The 20,883-nt window shown below is 36.3% G+C and overlaps 1 protein-coding gene across 1 annotated transcript in view; it reads right to left on the bottom strand.

The window, feature by feature from the left end:
- PRKN (parkin RBR E3 ubiquitin protein ligase) overlaps window positions 1–20,883 on the bottom strand; it is a 681,807-nt gene that overhangs the window by 253,879 nt on the left and 407,045 nt on the right. Inside the window, exon 7 of the mRNA XM_085216933.1 lies at window positions 17,002–17,138. Coding sequence (XP_085073059.1) covers window positions 17,002–17,138 — 137 coding nt within the window. The remainder of the gene's footprint in view (window positions 1–17,001; window positions 17,139–20,883) is intronic.

Here is a 20,883-nt window from a genome sequence, read left to right as displayed (position 1 = left end):
ATTTTATTAGGATTATTTTTCACATCCATCTGCTTGTAAAGGCAAGCTCCCCTCATACTGAGATTCAAACTGTAGAGGGCCCTGAGGGAGAGGAATAGGATAATTTTTTCTAAAACCTCTCAAATTATGCAAAGCAGATTTCAGCATATAAAAACTGTTATGATCTAAAAGTCTGCTGTGAGCTAAAACTATGCGCCAATGGAAATCAAGGACTATTGCCTAGGAGTGCATTTCCATTTTCATTCCTTAGATTTCCAAGATATCTCTAATCTGCAGAGTCCTAGCACTGAACACTGCCCAGTCCAACTCTACAATGAATTAATTTTAGCAGTGCTTCTGCATTTTCTGAGAAGACCTAATATGAGCAAGTAGAAATGTTTCTCCTGCCATCTGTACTGCAGAGTGCAATTTGATACTGCCCAGAGGTTTGGAATTCTAAGGGAGCTCCAGTTAAAACCTGGTGGGACAAGGACAGGAGAACTAGACAAAGTCACTACAGCTGCAAGTAGCCATATAGGTTACAAGTGAACACCTGAATATCTAATCTAATCCATGTGGCACCACACAATCTGATATGCCTTTTTCAGGAACTCAAACTGACTGAGCAGGAGCAGAAATGAACCTGCAAAGAGTGGTATTTGGGAGAAGTCACACATGAAAGTATTTATATATAGGCTAACAATATGTATTATAGTTAACTTTAATTCTACATGAACGTAAGTTTAGAGTTTCCATTTATCCATATGCAAATAGAACAAATATTCTGGTAGTAAAACTTTCAACTCTGGCTTCAACAAAGTGACATAAGACTGTAACAAAAGCAAGATAGCAAAGGATTGTTTCCTCAAGAAGCCTGGAAGATCTTATATGTCCAAGGAGAAGATGAAAACTCTTCTATAGTCAATATGCAAAGTAATATTTTTTGCATTGTAAAGCTACTTTTCTCTCACAACTTGGAAGGAAAAGAGAGGAACATCTAAGTATGGGAAAAGCCTAATCACAATTTAAGAATGCGAAAAATCTGCTTGAGAGTGTTGCCTTTCAAGAATACGTGTTTAAACAAGAATAAATAATATAGTATTCTTAAAAATAATTACTGTGGTTGTATTCATTTCCTAACTTCATTATTATATATAGATACACAGTTGGGCAACTGGATTAAAACTACAGTGGGAAGACATTACTAATAGATTGAAAAACTCATGAAAGTTTAATTGATTTGTATCTGAACAATTGCCAGCGCAAAATTTAGATGACAGTTAAATTTACCTCATTAAGTTAAATACTTTCTGAACACATACTTGTGCACTTGAATTGCATTAGTTTTCCATAACAAAATTTTGCCATGATAAAGTTAAATGATGTAAAGTAAAAGGGAAATGCAGATATTTATACACATATGAATCATGACAGCCACAGATCAGAAACATCAATCTTAAGTAATCTCAATACATTCAGTTCATTTTGTAAATACTCATGCCAGCAGAACAAGTTGAATCAGGACTACTTTTTGCAGGTGTAAATCATTACATACTGCTTGGGTTTGCCCAAAATTTCTGGGTTTAAGTCCCTGTCTACAGGCTGTCAGATCAGCAGTTTGTAAGTAGGTGGCTGAAATGAGCCAAGATTTCAGTATTATCTCTTTCAGATTTTTCCAGTACATTAGCATACACTTTCTGGCTGCAAACAATAACATACTGTATGTGTCACACTGTATGTACTATGCCTTAATTTCAGATGTAAAACTGCCTCCCAGAATAGAGCTAGGAGTGAACTAAAAAGGAATCTCATACCATGAGAACTGTGAGAAAGTAGAAAAGACAGCAGACCATATTTTCAGGTTTCTTGGATATATCACAACATATGGTCGAAAGAACATTTTATGCTTACAACATTCTCAAAATAATGAATTGTCATTCATAAGACTCTTCCGTACTTCTCAATTCTAAAAATCAGATTTTCTCATTTTTTCTTTATTGCTGGCATAAATCGACATGTTCCAATAGCATCTAAGATGAGACATTTAATTTAGTAAAGAAGTCGTCTTTGCTTTTCTGGTCTCTATTTAGTTAGTCAAGAGGCTCCTCACTACACATGGGTCCACCAAAGCCCAAGTTTTCAAAGTCTGGAGTACTATGTTACTGGGCTGAGTTTGTTATAATGAATTCCAGTGTTAAGATTAAGACCACTCTTCTCCATTCCAGTTGGTTTTCAACTCCAAAATTCAAATGCCTACCTCCCTAGCCTTCTGATGCTTGGGGAGAAGAATTTTAAACTTTGCATAATTTAGCTTAAAATCTCAAATACCAAGATCCATCCATCAACTGCTCCCATTATTTTCACTGGGAGAAGGGTAGCTAAATTTCACATTTTAAATATATGTAACTTTATTAATTGTAGAATGATAAATATTGCTTTAGAACATCAAGACACTAAGTATTACAAGGATTTCCTGTAAAAAGAAGTTGAAACTTTCAGTTGCTTTCAAATATTTAACCTATGAGATAATATGGATTATACGATACTTTTAATTACTGTAATTGAAGCAGTAATCATCTTTGAGAAAACAACTTGGTTACACATCAGTCTTGTTTTCTAGAAAAATGAAACTATGAGTACAAAATTTCTTATGTAGCATATAGTATCACTGGAGTTACCATACTTTGCTGTCTGCAAAGTGATTATCAACAGCTTACAACAACTCTGAGAAATGCAGAGAAAGCGACTTTAACACACACACTGCAGCCATGGGAGAATCATGGTAGACTTAGGAAATTCTCCTGGTGCAAGATGAGCAGTGGCTGTCCTGAATTTCATGGTCATAAACTGTTGAACACCCACACTTAGTAAAGCATCTGGAGAACAAAATCAGCACACAGCCTGTTCATACTAGAAAAAATCTGTTCCCACAACAGATTTTACTTAACATCTATGCTTCACGGCTAAAATGAAAGCAGAGGTTAAAGCATCTGAGGTTTATTTTAAACTAGGAACTTCCTATTTGAACTAAATCACACTGTCTTGTGCAGCTTCACTACATAGTTCCAGAGCATGAAACCTATCAGGTATCATATGATCTTTCTTATCTACACAAGCTGTGAATAACTACTGTTTTGTAAGCAAAATTAGAACAATAGAAATGAAATTGGACTTTTTTTTTTTTCCAAACATCATTAGCAACCTGGATTTATACATCCAGCGTTTAAACGGCACTCTACTACAGAATGCTGCTAAACTGTGACATAGAATTAAAAGGAATGAAACAAGGTGGGAAAACACTTTCATGAGCTTCATCCCGTACATGTAATCCACTATTATGCTTTCTGTACATCTGGATAGCCATACAGTTTGTGAGGGATTCCTTCTGAATACCAGAAACAACGTGCTTTTCAGGATAGGATGTATTTCCAATCATGCTATAAAAATGCGGAGAAAATTGGTTTACTTAGAAATAATAAAGCAGTTTAGTGAATTAGTCCGGCTTGATGACATTGATGCTATCTAGCAATGAAGTAGAAATCTCCTTATCCAGGCAATTATGCAAGTCCAAACATAAATACAAGCACTTGAGTAATAAGCAACTGGGTTAAACATGTGCTGTTAATTATGTAAGTCAGGAGGTGGTTGTGGATACTTCTCCAGATGAATCTGTTGAGATTTTTTCTTAAGCAATATTCTACATCTGTTTTGACAAAGAAAATACTCAACGTGCTAGCAGTATTTTCTACGTTCAGAAGTAACCTTAATTTGCCTCGTGGATAAATATACAATGGTGAGAAATTGATTCTTTCTATAATTCTTTTTTACTATATTTATTACAAAAATAATTCTACTTCTCTTTAAAAAGGGAAAACAAACTATTTGTAAAAATTCCTGAACAAAGGTATTTTCTCATGAAAATTAAATTTAGCTTTCTAAAAAACCTATTTATTGAGGAACATGAGTAACACTTAAAAATGCAGTGAATACAGAGTCATACCAAGTAAATTCAGATTAGCTTTCACGATAGTCGATGGAAACTACTCTATGAACTCCTGAATAAATGAAAAGAGAGAAAAAAGGAAGAGCGCAAACTGATGGAGGTAGGAACATACCCTAGTAGAAAAAATAATTCCCTATGGACTGGCAGATACACTATTAAAAAAATTACTAATTTTAATTCTGACAGATATATATCAGACATTCAGTTCTCTTGCTAGTAACTAATTATGGTGAAAGTGATTAATTATTCATACAACTGAAAGAGAAAACTGTCACGTCCATTGCAAGGACACTAGGCAGTCTCTAACTTAAACTGTGATATGGTTTTTAATAACTACTGAATACAGCTGCTCTAATTTATTAGTGCCCTCCAAACTCCATATTCAGCGTGTGCAATCTAAAACATGGCTGCTTGAACTTCCTGATTTTTTTTGCATTGAGAAGATGGCTCTTTTAAAGACTGAATCCTTGAGAGAAATACAGGAGCACCAGAGACCAAAGTAGACAAAACTCTGTATTTGCTAATATTTTATCATTCTCTTGATTTTTTTATTTTTTTAAAAACCTCTGACAATCTCAAGCAAAGCAGTTCTGTATGGAAAGTCATGAAATTCACACTACTTACCCCAGAGGCTAGAACAACTTCCTTCAAAAATAAATAATTAGGCAGATTTACAAAACGCACATCATTTTCCCAAGTGACTGGAACGGCTCCAAGCGGTTAAATACATAATTAGGTAGTTTTTCTAAAATGCTTATTATTTACCTGAGAGTCTCACCGCAGACTCTCTGGTAAATACTGTCTCCCTGCTAGCAGTTATTACTAAAAACGCCTCCATAATTTCAGCCTTCCTCCAGCAGTGATATAAACAGAGGATATTACCTGGGGCAATGGATCATGAAAAACAAAATCTGACTGTGCCAGGCTGCCTATTTAACTGACAAGCTGAGCTTTGTTTGTACCTGGCATTGCACTTTTTCATATTACAAATGGAATACGAAGAAAACATAAGAACTTTTCGACTTTCTGGTACTTCAGTTTCTATTTTAGCTGGCCAGAAACCCTTCTGAAGTCTGTGCATATGAGCATTTATGTGCATGCATGGATATGGGAGAAAAGAATTAAAAAATCCATAATATCTATTAACTGCTTTCCTATCAGGTGAAGATAATGAAGGAAGCCCAAAACCAAACATTCCTTCTGACATGGGATTTTCTTGTCTAGGCAGCTGCATTGGGCCAAAGCATCACAGAGGGCTGAGTTTAATCTGCAACTGCTGCAATGATCTCTCTGGCCACTGGATGTGCAGTCCATAGCATCAGAGATGCAACAAGTGACCAAGAATATTCCTGCTCACAACTCAATGTTCTTCGTGGAACACAGAGAGGCATAGAAAAAAAGAAGGTCAGCAATAGACCTAACTGTCTCATCTATGTCCCAACTGCCCTTCTCTTAGTGATCACAGACAATAAAACTGATCCTCAAAAGTGACCTCTTTACATTGCCCCACCTCCAGAGTCGATTTCCCATGCTTTTTTTTTTTATCTGCCCAGAGTCCTCACTGCTTTGTGGTCCTTACAGAAGAGATCAAGAGTGAGTGGAATTTCAATTAGAGAAAAGAGGGCAGGAGGATACAGAAAGGCATGACAAGGTGAGAAAGAAAAAAAAAAAAAAGAAGGAGAAATGAAGAGCAAGAGAAAAAGAGATGGAGAAGAGAGAGTGAGACAACAGCATTTGGTGATCAGCAAATGAGGCAACAAAGAAAGGCAGACAAAAAGGGAATTGATAGTGCAGGAACAGAAAAAAAGATTCAGATTCTCTAAAAAAGAAGGAAAAAAGGAAAAACAAAAGAAATTATATTAACAGAAATAATGTAGAGTCATGATAAGCTTATTCTTGAATTAAAAAGGAGAAAAAAAGAACAAAAGCAAGGAAAGAAGTAAGGAAGCAATCAGGGGAGGAAGGAAGGAAATTGGAATAACTAAGCAGTGCACATTTGCTGTGCATACCTTTTTCCCAGTAAGATGTTTAATGTATTTCTAAATCTAGGTTTTTAACACCTTTAGCTAATGGTTTGTATTTGTCACACACAACATGAATACATAGGCACAACCAAATACCCTCAGTGAATGTGATAATTTCTTTAGAGTTCTAACTTTATGGTAGGAGAATAAAATTCTGCTTTGGGTACTTTGGCCATTTCAATAAAAATCAAAACATGAAAAGTATTCCTGAAGCACTGAGTGTTTCATGCAGTGTGAGCCACAAAGCTGAAGGTGGAGTAACTGAGATGTGCACCAGTGCACACTTTGCCAAATCACTGCTTTTACAGTAGGCACCCCATTTTTTTCTGAAGTTTAGAAAAAGATATCTAGGGCAAAGAGAGGCAGAGAAGAAAACAGGCAGATGGGGCAATTTTGATAGTATACCAGAACCAGAATACAACTAGATTCTCTCAGCTTCAAAGACCATTGTTCCCATAACAATCTGACTTTTATTACAAATAAATAGATTGCATCTTGTTGTTTCAGTTTAGACATGTTGATGGCATGTAATGCGTAATAGTTCATGTATTATATAACTTTAAGAATGTCCCTGTATTAGAGCTCATTATTACTGTTGAAATCTATCCATGAACATTTGCAATAAACAGTGTGTGAAAAGCAACTGACAGGTAATGTTTGAACACTGTTTGAACTAAAACTGTTAGTGAAGGAGGCAACTAGTAAGGGTCTGGCAAGTTTCATTTCCTTGACCATTTCAGTAACAGCAAAATGATGAGAATATCTTTTACCCTCATTTTCAAGCCATTTAAAGAATATATAAATAAAATATAAATTCCACTATAATTCTTAACAAACTATATCTGCTGCCTTTGATAACTTACCTTTTCTATGAATTGGATTGAATTAAATACTACAGAAGTTCCTTATTAGGTGTCATTTATTCTCTCTAGCCACGCTATCCACTTAAGCTCTGCAAATGGCAATGGTGTCCTTACACTTACTAAAAGGCCAAAACATACAGCAGTATTAAAATGTTCTGGCAGAAGCTATTGTCCTGTTACTTTTATTGAAATAGTGAGGCTACTTTGTTTTTAGAATTAGAACATAAATATAAATGTTCCTAAATTAGACCAAACTTAACAGTTGTCAAAGGAAAAAAAGCTACCTGTAAGCCTCAGAATAATTCCGTATAATAAAAGACCTTATTAAAACTCACTACCTGTTTAAATACATTTTTGCCTTAAAAATTCTTATTTTCAAATAAGTGACTCATCATACAGTTGGCAAATATGAATAAGCAACAGCTTGATAATTTAATATCTTATTGTAATAGCCTGTGAATCTGAAATCCAGACTTATTTGGATCACTTTTTCTGCGGTCTTCTCTCAACTACCTGTGCTCAGTGTGAATGCTTTGTTTACCTACTCTGTATAATAGCAGTTCTAAACCATCCAGCTAAAAACCCAACCATAGGAAATGGCCAGCAGATGGATTGCAATTACAATATGCAAAGACCAGTTCTTAAAATTGGCCTGTGGCACAAGGTTCTAAGTGATACTACTGAACCATCAAAGTCAATACCTAGCTTATTACATCAGATTGGAGAATGACGCAGTGTAACGTGCAGGTGCTCAGATTTCATTAACTTTTTATATTTTAGTTAGTATGAAGGGACCTGATGAAAGTATTTCAGATTGCATTTCAGTGGCATTTCATCAGTGCAGGTTACACTATGTGGTTCCATCCTATTCTGATATACACAAAGTATTTCAGCTATGAGGAGGAGGAGGCTTGCTCTCCATGCTTACTCAATCCTTTTCCACTTTCTTAGGGAAGGAAACAAGACTAGCCATTGACAACAGCTGAAATAATGGCTTTTGGAACATGAACAGAGATTCTCCAAGGACCAGAATGAGAACACTAAGTTATTGCATAAAGATCATTTAACTGTCAGCAGTTTCAGCCACTGCTATGGTGGACTGTATTTGAACTCAATATGGAATGAAAATCTACTCTCTAAATGATAAACCTTATTCTCTTTCCCCCGTTTCTTTTTCTTATAATATATCTCTGGGGAGATAAAATATATTGAAAGGCAGTTTGAACCATGTTACTTTTTATAACCCTCACTCGCACCTACATTGTGCAATCATTTGGCACATCTGCTTTATCAAGAACAAATCTGATTAAGAGTTTTAATAAGGACTTACATCAATAAACTATAACAGATTGGTGATTAGTGGTATTATTTATATGCAATATTTTTTGTACCCCTTATAATGCTGATGTCTGCTTCACGGGGATTAATTATTTTCATAATTTTGTCTAAGTAGTAATATAGAAAATGTCAAAAAGAAAATTAGATTTTCACTTTCCAGACACAGAAATTTAATTAAAGCCAACTCCTTGTTGAAGGGGAATGTCCTTAGCTGGTTCTGTGATGTGGCAGCAGCTCTACATGCTGCCATGTGGGAGACCAAAGTGACTGGGAATATTAATCACCAGGCTTCAGAGACTAAACACATGCTGGATGTGCTACAGTTGGTCCCAGCAGCTTATTTATGGAGTATATTATGTAGAAGACATCAATGATTTCTTACAAAGGCAGCTGCTTTCAGAGTCCACTTCAGAGATGGCGCTACACTGAAAGAAACCCTCTGCTCATAAAGAAACCAATCTCAGGAAATCTGAAGTTATCCAGGCATGACAGGTCAGATTCTCCCCATGCTATTCTGAAAGCATAAGCTAAATTCCTCAAGCATATTCCAGCTATAAAAATTATCAACTTCTACAGTCTGTTGGACATTTTTAGAGCAAAAACCAAGATGTTTCTAGTCTGTGGTCCACATGAAAACCACTAACGTACTGTGATTAACAGCTAAATTCCCATCCACACCAAAATGTGAGAGAAGATGGAGGCATTATTACTCACCCTCCCTCTTTAAAGCTCTACTCTTTCATTCATTGAATGGGTCACCAACACTTTTTTTAATGTCTTTCAGTTCCATCCCTTTATGACTCCACTTTTTGCTGTTCTCTGTATATCATTCCTTTTTTCTATTCGCATTACCCAAATTTTTCATAGAGTATCTTCCTCGGTAGCATTAATGCCCATGGACTCAAATGTTAGCACTAGTGCTAGGCCATTTAGGACTTGAATTTGACCCAGCCATGAAGTAAGTTTTTGTTCAAAAGCTGATCCTTCTTTCCTAATATTCTTTTTCTGCAGAAAATAGATTTCAAGAAGATGCACTCAAAATCATTTACTTTCTAAAATCCCAATCAGCACTTACAGAAGACACATTAAAAAACAGTTTGAATTAAAAACTAATTCAAGGAGCAGGTTGTAAAGTTGACTAGCAACACACTACTACCTCTTGATAGATGGTAATTTTTCTCAATTTGATGAAAGCTTAAAAGTGACCTGCCAACCACACACCTACATCAAGTATTATTATCTGATAAAGCACTACAGGCAGAAGCACTTCCAGTCAGAACAAGCATTATTCATTTCCGAAGTCAAAGCTCTCATGGACTCCAGCTTACACAGAACAGAACTTAGACTTTAGCTGGACATGTAATCACCTCTCTCCCCCCCTCACCCTCCCCCACACACACCTCGGCCACTGTTTCAATACTGTCTATTTTACTTCGACAATGGACATAGTTTTCTACAGGACAAAGATCATTCTCAGTTGCTCATAGAGTCAATTAATTTCTAAGCAAGACTTTTTTTAAATTATGTTTTGCTCTTAAGTCATACTAATCAGAGCAAATATATATGCACTGTCATCTCCATGTAATTTAAGAATTAAATAAATCACAACAAAAAAATAGTAAAGAGATAAGGGAGAAAAACACCTACAGTAAGATATCTCACACTGAATTTAATTATAACAACTCACTTTAAGGATCACGTGGTATGATTTCATTATAGTTATTCCCAGAGAAGAATTTAATGTCAGCATCAAATATATTAAGCGTCACTTGTTCTAAAAATTTTGAGACTGTTTTGATACAGAGCTGGCAATCTGCAGCTATGGAAACACGGCAAATACTTAAGGGGACAAACCTCAAATATTGCTGCTTGAACTTCAGTCAGCACTGAAAATAAAATTGAAGGAGCTGCTGTGACTTTCTACTATGTCTTTTGAGCTCAGCTCTCATGCTCCTGCTAGTAAAAAAGTGCTTGGTATACTATTGGTTCATGGTTTTTTATGCTCATGGCAAGAGGCTAATGCAGATGACCATTAAAAGATCTTCAGGAAGCCACTGCAAATTCAATTGCCACTTGAGATTTTATCCACAGGTTCTTTGTTCCCTTCTCCAGCTAACTTTACACTGGAATATGGCCAGGTTAGTTCCACCTGCTAGACCTGGGTAGAGAGCAATCTATCTGCATTATCTTATAAACTTTTGAAATTTTAAGAAAGAATACCACAGTACATGGAGGTAGATGATCTTTTCTTCACAAGGCTCTCTCCACCAGGGTGCTGCACAGATCTATGCCATTTTTTCTGTGCATAACATTGGAGAAAAAAATAATTTCTCATTCTAACATCTTAACAAAGAGTTTGGAGAGACTTAAAAGAAAGTAAATCAGAAGAATTTACATACTAGAGGTGAAAGAAAAATGATACATTCCTAGGAAAAGCACTGTAGTGAAAGTCACTGTTCTGATTTCAACTCGGTAAATGATCTCTTGTGCACCTTTTAGCTGCTGCATCACCTTTGCTTCTCTTCTTTTGTCACACAGGTGGTAAGCCCAAAGGGACAGACATTGGCTCTTACTAAGAAATATGACTAACATTTAAGTCAACACAGTATGTTCAAACTATCATAACACAAACAACAATGTGACTGAAATTATATGAACGGAAAAAGGAGAACCTCTCTGTAAAAGTGCAATGCAGTCATTTCAGGAATTTGTCTTAGATTAGATAAAAGCAACAGCACATCACTTTCAGGCGATACCACTTCGGTGAAAAGCCCCTCTACGATGATTCCCTTTCACCATGGCAGTCCTTGTGTTCCCCTAGCAATAAGCAGCTTTCCCATTAGGACGATGCAAAGAGGACAAGTGGGCCTGCATACCTTCCTTAGACTAGAAAGTGGGGCTCAGTCAGATCCACGGGAAATTAATGACAGAAAGCATCCAGAAAATAGGTTAAAAAAAAAACTATGTCAATTATTGCCAAATGTCCTGCCAAAGGACGTGTGTGGGTAACCCTTTAAGAACACAAACAGAGCACCCAATTACATATCTGCATTTTCCTTGTCATGGACAGTGCTGGAAAAAGAAAAACACAATTAAAGCTGTCACACAAATGCTCTGAAAACTCCGATTGCTAGTTTATTAATTTCTAGGAGTAAAAAAAAAAAAAAACCTCTCAAGACATACAGTAAAAAATAGACAAGAAAAGCATTTCTCTGGTCTCCTACACCTGCTTCTGTATGCTCAGACATTTCATACAAACAAGAAATTACAAAAACTTCATAGCTGTAAGGGATTTAACATCCCCTAAATACTAAATTTAAGGAGCAGTTTTAAGAATTGCCAACAGCTGCAAAAGTGTCTGCTCTCAATCCTTTGTATTTTATTCCTCTAATAATAATAATAATTATAATTATAATAATAAATTGCCATTTTCTACATTGCTTTAAATACTTTTAAGCAGGGTTACTGCAGAATGGAGATTTCAGAAATGATTCACACATTGAGGCTTCCATACCAGGTACATCTTGCTTCTTGTACTAACTGCTGCACTCTTTCAGGCCCCAGTATCTACTTCCTCAGCACATCCTTGAGAAGGCTCTTTTCAGAGATCACTGACTTTCACTTTAAAACCCCACGCATACGTAAACTTCCTAAACACATAGAGATTTTGTTATTAATAAAAAAGTCTCAAACACTACTGGAGTGATCAAATCAAAACGAGTTACCCTCTTTCCTTTTACCTGCAAACTTTGTTTAGGCTACCTGTTTATTCTTCCCTGTTCATTTTCGTTGCTAGGCTATTACAATATGATTCAGAGATACACTACTGCTTTGACATCTTCCACAGCAATGAAAACATTACTATACAAATAGAATTCAATGAACATAAAACATTTAATCTTAAGACGTCTCCTTAAACATTTGCCAGCAACTGTATTTCAGTGGAATATGGCTCCTTAAGCAGTTTGTTATACTTTAAAGCTTTAGTCATTTTTATTAGCAGATAGCAATTTCATTTATATATTTATATATATGTGATAAAACAAGATTTCTTCCAGATACAAGTGTTTTACAGTCATCTAGAGATCTGAATCTTTTATCCAGATTCATTTAAAATACATCATGCATATGATTACTCATAAGAAATAAAGGGAGACATTTTTGCGAAGTGCCTACAGCAGTGTTAAACCTTGCCTTTCCTTGGCCTCACCAACTTTTCTTCTGCTAAAGATCCATGAGGACCAAGACCCATAACGCTGTAATGCTATTTTAAAATTGAAATGGTGATCATAAGAATTGTATGTTTAAATATGGTAACACATTGTATGCTTGTATACAATTCCTCCGTTTAGGTAATGCTATGAGACTCTTTGCCCTGCACTGTAACTAAATAACCACAAATGATCTTTCATGCATATGCAAATCTGTCCCTCTAAGCACCTTATTAATTATTTCAAAGATACTTGGAGGTCACCACTCATGGAAATTTCTATGCATGAAGCCTCATTAATACAAGACACCACACAGAGAGATGGGATAGATTTCTGTTGCCATTTAACAAGGGCAGAGAGAGTATTATCTGTAACGTTTACTTTTTTATTTTAATGACCAATGAAATACAGCCAGCTTGTATCCATAAGTCCTTTCTCTGAGCAGATATAGTGGGCTTGAACCATGGGGTTGCTGCTACAGTTTTCTGAGCAGCTAATCCTATCAATGCACCAGAGCTACTGCGCTCAGAGCTGCAACCCTCCATGCTGGCTGTTCTCAGCTGGAGGAGTGCTGCCTGGCACTAGATTAGCAGCTAAGCACTAAGGAATTAATTTTGTTCTTCCCAAAAATCTCAGCAATGACACGTTTCGTATAGCAATGACATACAACTATGACATTATCAAGTTGATAAATCATAGCTCATCAGGTGAGATAGCCTTCCTCTGAACACGTACTACCTTCTACTTAATTAAGCTGCATAAGAGAAAACAAAGAAAAGGAAGGGTGCAATCAGACAAAATAAATGAACACAATGACAAAATGCACCTTCTGGCATGTATGTGACAGGAAGCAAGATATTAAATATACTTGAGAAACAGTATTTATCTGAAATCCCTAGATCCTTACCAGTTCAAGTTACCATACACATGATAACACTGATTTTGTCTGTCACAGTGACCCTCCACTATAGTTGCTGCTGTTTACTTTCATTCTGTTGTCAGTGCAGCATTTTTGACTCCAGATTGATCCAACAGAAAATATAAAAATCTCACTTGATAATACGTTCCCTTGATAAAAATCAGAACAGTGAGTCAAATGTTAATGGAAACTGCAGGCTATGTTCATTATGTTATCTATTTCAAAAATACTAGAATAAACACAAATAATGCAAAAGATTCAGACTTAATTACAAAACCTCCTCTACAGTTCTATATGCCTTGAAGAAATGGGCTAGATTTAAAATAAATCAATTCTTGTATGAAAACTGAAATCATTTTTACAAAGCATACATTTTAAACACCAGTATTTTCCTGCTCAAGACACTATAAATAACACTCCACCACTAGCTTGTAATATATAAAATACATAAATTAATATGACAGAGGTTTTGATCTGTCTATGCAACCTGGTCACCTATTGCAACAAACTTTGCTATAGGAAATACTACTTAGTTTTGTATTCCTTTTACATGCAGGCTCAAATCAACATCTAACCTTTCAATAAAGCTCAGATAAAATATTTTTTGCTTTGAGTTAAGCGCTGTTAGAAGTAACACGTATTAAATCAACACTGCCACTGCTAGAAAAAAAAAAGTCATTTCTTGGCATGCTCCATAGGATTCATTCCTGTCAAAAGGAAATAATTTTAGGCTTCACTGAGGTAATTAGAACAAGCTGTGTCAAACACTGCTTTATCTTCCTCACATGTAAATATAAACTGCAAATTGCAGTTGCAAAAATGAAGATTGTGAACTCTAGATTGCAAAAATGCAATCTTCTACTATTCAGTAGGAGCGCTACAGTAAGTAGAAAAGAAAAATCACATGATACTGTACTGAATGTTTCTTAATTGAATTCATTGCTGATGAAAGCTGCTGAATGCAGAGCTATGAAGGTGGCTAAACTTCTTCATAACGAACAGTTAAGAGCAAAAGGATTGCCAACACAGGCATTGTTCTTCACAGGTGCGATACAGCTCAGCCTTATATTTTTCTTGAATGACAAAAGATAACTTAGTCATCAGTTCTTAATTCAACTACAACCTAATTGTTTCTAGAATTCTAGAAACAACTAAGTATCTTGCATACCAGAAAGTCAGGTTAAAGGTGGCTGCAGAAACACAGCAGTACAGTTATAACAGCACCGATCAGACTCTTCAGCCTGCCGTGCAGTCGAAAAGATAATGCTTAGAAATGTTTTTGTTAAATACAGAACTGATAATAAATCAAAAGAGAACTGACAGAGGTAACAATCAATTTTTAGCTCAGATGAAGTATAATCTGAAACTGTGGAATGCTCAGTGATTGTGAGCATGTCAGCACAATATAATGCCAATACTTTTTACAGATCATCAGGCTGGCTCTGAGCAAGGAGGCACACCTGGACAGCATCAAAAACACCATGCAGAAACACTAGGATAGGTCATGAAGTAGTTTTTGCTTTGTCAGTCCACATCAGCCTATCAGCAATGTCAAAAATCTTGTCCAACATGCTGTACTGACACAACTACACTGCTTCTCCTTCAGTATCGCAATTGATGACTCAATTTTCATACTGTGCTGCACTCAGGCACTCCTAAGATATGCAATTGATTGACCCAGGGCAAGGTCAAAATGCACGAGTAGGCAGTTTTCAAAGAAACATTTTTATAGATGGTGAAAAGAGACAAAATGTATGACACTTCTGTTGTTCTCATTCCTACTATCACAGCTGCTACTACTAGAACTAGTACTACTACTTTATTGTATTTGAGAATAGCGTTTTGACTTGAGAAGTTCAGAAACACAAAGATTAGCAGTACTTCAGTATTTCCATTTTCATTTGTTTTAATACAAAGCATAAGAAATCTGAGACTAGATATACAGCTGCACCTTATCTCACTCAAACAGCAGAAGTAGTCTGTACATTCTTTAGGGTCTCCCTTTCATAGACCAATTCCATGCCTTTCTCATCCCACAAATACTGAAATGACATCCCTAAGCATTTCAACTCTCTTTTTGCATTTTCCACTCAACTCAACCCATACTTTGTCTCTACTGCTCATTTCCCATAGTTCCCAATTTCAACACACGTAAGGGAGTGGGAAAGAAAAAGGACAGATGAAACAATCAAACTGAATGACTGGAGTTGAATGATACATGCAAAATTCCTACTATAATTATTATGCAGTATGACTAAAAATGGATTACGGACAGAAGAGGTGGGAAGGATCATTAATTTAAAGTAACAGGTTCAAATTGAATGAAATGGCACTACCTATGGTTGCAAAGAAGGAAAGGAAAAAGATGAGTTGTGGGCTGCACGAGTGAGAGAACTGATTAATGTAAGGAGAACTAAAGAACAGAACTGATGAGTTATGGGGGAAAAAGGATGGATTCAACTCAACTAAAGCAATGAGGTAGCTAGTTAATTTGTGTAGAAAATTGATTAAGTTTTAGAGAAGTAGGCACAAGAGGTTAAGAGTACAGACTAACTACACAATACTACAGTAATGGTGAAGGAAAGAATGCTAAAAGGAAAGCTCCCTTGATGTTCTTCTTTATACAACATTAATAATTTTATATGTAACTACAGTAGCAGAGCAAGGTGCATATGAGGGAGGAGAGAAATACAGTGAGACTGGTCAGGTGAACAGCACGTAAAAGTAATTCTACTGAAATGTGATTCGATGCCCACCGCAAGACTGCATCCAAAGTAATCAATAGCAAATAATTTTAATGATTCTCATTACTACTCTGCCAACATCCTTAAGGCATGTCTCATCTGTGAGCAAATGCTACTCTTAAGAAATGCTGACCATTTCTCTTTGAAGTAGTAGTTTAAATCTTTCTTGTCAACTGTTCAAGCAACCAGGTAAAGCCAGCTTCTATGCAGCTTTATCAGTGGAAAATGATTCTCATACCACTTCACAGCACTTATTTCAAATAAATATGCACATATGCATATATAACACTGGAAAAAAATATTCTTCTTAAAAGCAAAATTTTTGAGAATTTTTCAGTTCACAAGTCAGTGTAATGGAATCAATTCTCCAAAGTCATTTTTAAGACTTAGTGTCTTTGTCTCTTACTTATGTCAACTTTTGTTTCCTATGCAGGTAAAACAGATAACCTACCACTTTCTCGGGGTGATCTACATTTCATTCAATGCAGCAACAATTAGTAGCAATAACTTCACCAAAGGGAAGGCTACTTGAAATTCTTACTGCAGTCTTTTTTTTTTTTTTTTTTTTATCAGCTCTTGAAGACAGGCAAAGAAAGTTAACAACTTATTTCATTCAAAAGTGGAAATGTGGAGGTCAAGGATTTTTTTTTAAAACTTTTAACTAGAAGAGTAATGCTAAACGTCAATTAGCACTTCATGATTATAAAATCCTGACACAAAAAAAGGAATCCATTTAATCCTCCAGTTCATGTGCCCAGCAAGAACCACTTCAATATTCAAATACTTTCTCCATGACATGAAACAACTCCTAAACAACATAATTTCTGTAGGTATACTCAAAATCATGAAATAAGAAAATGAAATAAAAATTACTTATATAAAAAAAAAAGAAAGAAAAAAGAAAATCCACTGTAACTTACCTACACACGGGAGGGAGTAGCCAAGATCTGGGTCATAGATGAACTGACGATCATTCAACATTGTCACACAGTACAAATGGAAACAATCTAGGCAAATGACATGACGATGCATGCACTGGAACACAAGCACTGGACTCCTGTTAAAAACAGAACCATAAAAGTGATAAACAAGTACTCTAAAAGATAAATAGTGTGGATCAAAATCCACAAAAAGCTTCATAATAAAATTCTAATATATAAAATAATTTTTCATTAGTGGTACACAAGACTGGACATAAATCCAGACCGTAGCCTGACACATAACAACATTTTTATAAAGAGACTGTTTCTATCATGAAGGAGACACGTGGTATAGGAGAAATTTTTACTGAAACTTGCAGCTTCACCAAGAACTGGAATCTGAAGCAAGAAAAGTGCCTTAGAAACAGAAAACCTTTGTATGAGGTGAGCTAAGATCATATATGATAAAATGTGAAAACTTTGGAAGGTAAAATTAAATAGAAATTGTTAGAAGAGAAATAAGACCAGTGAAGGAAAGCATACAGAACTTTATGATAATCACTATGCCCCTTCAGTCTCTTAAGCCAGAGACTGGAACTCTACAGGGAGATAATTCCTGCAGCAAGAATAAGCAAAATCATTCAGCTCCTGGAGATGTGATTCAATTATATATGATTCAACTGGGAACAAGACTTTTAAACTTCAGAGCCACATACAAGCAACTATCTGCAGGCTAAGTGAGAAATTCCCACTATAGTGAACATACTCAGTGGTGCCTGGAGTCAATCAGTCTCCAGCTGTCTGCTGAAGCAAGTTGGTAACCTGAATCAACTGCTTGGCTGCATGGTCCACATGGATGAAAAATCCACTGACAGGGATCTCTTGGAAAGAGTCCAGTGGAGGGCCACAAAGATGGTGAAGGGCTTGGAGCATCTCCCCTTTGAAGAAAGGCTGAGTGAACTGGGTCTATTTAGCCTTGAGAAAAGAAGACTGAGAGGGGACCTGATCCAGGTTTATAAATATCTGAGGTGTGGTGGCCATAGCGGTGAGGCCAGTCTCTTTTCAGTGGTACGTGGAGACAGGACGAGGGGAAACGGACATAAGCTGCAGCACAGGAAGTTTTGCTCGAATGTGCACAAGAGCTTCTTTACGGTGATGGTGACGGAGCACTGGAAAAGGCTGCCCAGGGAGGTTGTGGAGTCTCTTTCTCTGGAGATATTCAAGTCTTGCCTGGACACCTACCTGTATGACCTGGTGTAGGGAACCTGCTTTGGCAGGGGGGTTGGTCTCGATGATCTCTAGAGGTCCCTTCCAACCCCTACAATTCTGTGATTCTGTGAGCTCCAACACCCACCACACATGCAGACACCTACACAGAGATACCTAAACATGTATATCTCAAGCTTGACAGGATACTGCTTGTGGGACTGAAGAGGAGGAACACATGGGAATAGTGAGGACAAACAGTTTGACTCGTGAGCTTGAGTGTACCCTACGATACCCCAGCAGTGGCTGCAGCAAGGAGGGGCACCAGCTCTCTAAACACTTTTTTCAGAACCACTTTCACAGAAGGTGATGAAAAAAAAAAAAGAGCAAGATAGTAATATCACATGCACATGAAATGCTTCACCACTGCAGGCACAGTTTGCTGTAAGTTAAGCTCAGTTAACTTCTGATAGACACACTTTAACTGTCAATCCCAAAGTAATGACTATGACCCCTCTGATAAAGTCATGTGTCCTGTAAGTATTGTACAAGACTGCTTGGTTATCTCTTCCTTGAGAAATATTATCAACCCCAAGCAGAAATGAGTAAGGATTTCTCACATATTCACTTTACTCCATGAGGCAGTCATTAAAATGCATCAAATACAGCGGAACTTAATCATAAGAGTTAACAATACTAGTATAACTTCTGTAAATCCTGCTATACAATGCTTTGGAAACCCATTGAAACAGGAAATCATCAAGCCCTCCGTGTGGGAATACAACGAGAAAGCATAATCAATAATAATTTTAGATACTGTATATAAAACATTTAATCATCCATGCTTTAGAGTTCCACATAGTATAGAATTCACGGCAGTGTGTGTTGGTGTCTCTAAAAATATAATCTGTGTTCTAAGGATTTTGTTGAATAAAGCAGCTTAAAAGTGGAATTAAATAAAACCTACCCATCACTAATCCTTATTAGTTGCCCACTTGCTGTTCTGAATGTAACAAATAACAATTTTAAAAAGACAGCTGTAAGGCAAAATGAGAAGCTGATCTGTATAATTTTAGCTCTGAAAAGTCCCAAAATCATTAAAGAGAGAACTGGAGGAGCAGTTATCTTGTCCTTACCGTGCAGGAGTCCCCATGGCTCACCAGTCAATGTAATCTTAAGAAAAACACCTCAAAGCTTTCTTCCAGAACCAGCCCAAGTTGCCTACATCTGTAAAGGCTCTCTCTCTTTCAGTGTTAATTTCTCAATTTTATTACTGCAGTATCTGTTTAGACTTATGTGAAGCTCCCTGGATCCAAGGTTGCTACTCTGACCTTTCTTTTAGGACAGAAGATGACAATTCTCGTGTGAGGAGCAATTCACCAGCAGTTAAGTATCATTAAAAACCAGGTCAGGAATGAACATGGTGTTTTTATATTTTCACCTAAACTTGTAGGAAACCAAGACTAATAGGACTCCATTATGCAAATAAGCCACTACCATCAGTTACTAACATAATTAACATAATTAGTGATATCAATTTTGCTTCTTAATGAATTGCAATTGTTTGAAATCAAACAATACTCTCCACAAGGAGCTCAGCTCCTAAGGGAGAACTCCAATGTTTAAATGTTCTATCTTTTAACACTACCAGATTCACAAACAATGCATAAAATTATACACAAGTCTGAGTGCTGCATGTATCCTGAAACATAAAACTTCACTTGCACAACTAAGACTGTTAATTTTGCAGCTTTTGGTATCTATGTCATGAGGCTTTCAGAAATCTGCATGCTGTGTAGATTTATCCAAATTAGTTTGGTATTAGAACAGTCACTGCACTACAACATTTGAAGATTTTGTACCAAGAGAAAGCACATCGAGTTTAAAACAGATATAGAATTTTCAAGATCAGTAAATACTAAAATGTAGAGATTATGTTCATAATACCTGAGCAAAGCTAGTAAATACTCACTTAGGATAGCCTCATTGAAAGAATCCTTACTTGAACCAAACACAATTTGTTTTAGAAAGGAATATGGTAAAAGTAAAATCAGTCTAGTAATGCAAGTCTGATGTATGTTTCAAAATGTTTCATAGGTTCCATTTACATAATACGTTAGGCTGAATTGGAGTTCTTATCATATATTATTAGAGAATAATATAAAAGAAAAATGTTTCTCACGGCAAGGGATAAATTGGCCCTTTTTGTTCACCAATTAGGAAAGTAACCACTTTTAAAAATTGAAAATCCACCATTACAATGAATCACAGAAATCCTCCATAATAAGTCACTCACTCCTCTATGCTCTGATACCTTTTCATCAGAATTTTATCAGCATGAATTTACTTAAATCAAAAAGAGAAGAGAACCTAAATGTTTCTGTTGCATGCTATTACTGTCATGTAACTGTGGCGCAACTACAGCACAGTTGGAAGCGCTGTCTGGTCTGTACACTCTTTCCTTCTTCCCCTAAGCGAGAAGCAGCAAGACACAGATAATTCTCAGATACACTACAACAGTGCTCTGGCTAAATAAAGATATGAAGACTTGATCTTGTTTAGATAAGAATCCCACTGGGAAATCAATTGCACTGGTATATCCCAAAATCTCACAGCTGTTATTAATGTACTGAGCATGAGTCTGGCGACTACAAACATGAGGGACTACTTACCATC

This window comes from Meleagris gallopavo, chromosome 2 (genome assembly GCF_905368555.1).
Source record: "Meleagris gallopavo chromosome 2, MGAL_WU_HG_1.1, whole genome shotgun sequence".
NCBI lineage: Eukaryota > Metazoa > Chordata > Aves > Galliformes > Phasianidae > Meleagris > Meleagris gallopavo.
Note: the sequence above shows the minus strand (reverse complement) of the source record. Positions and strands in the feature narration are given on the sequence as shown.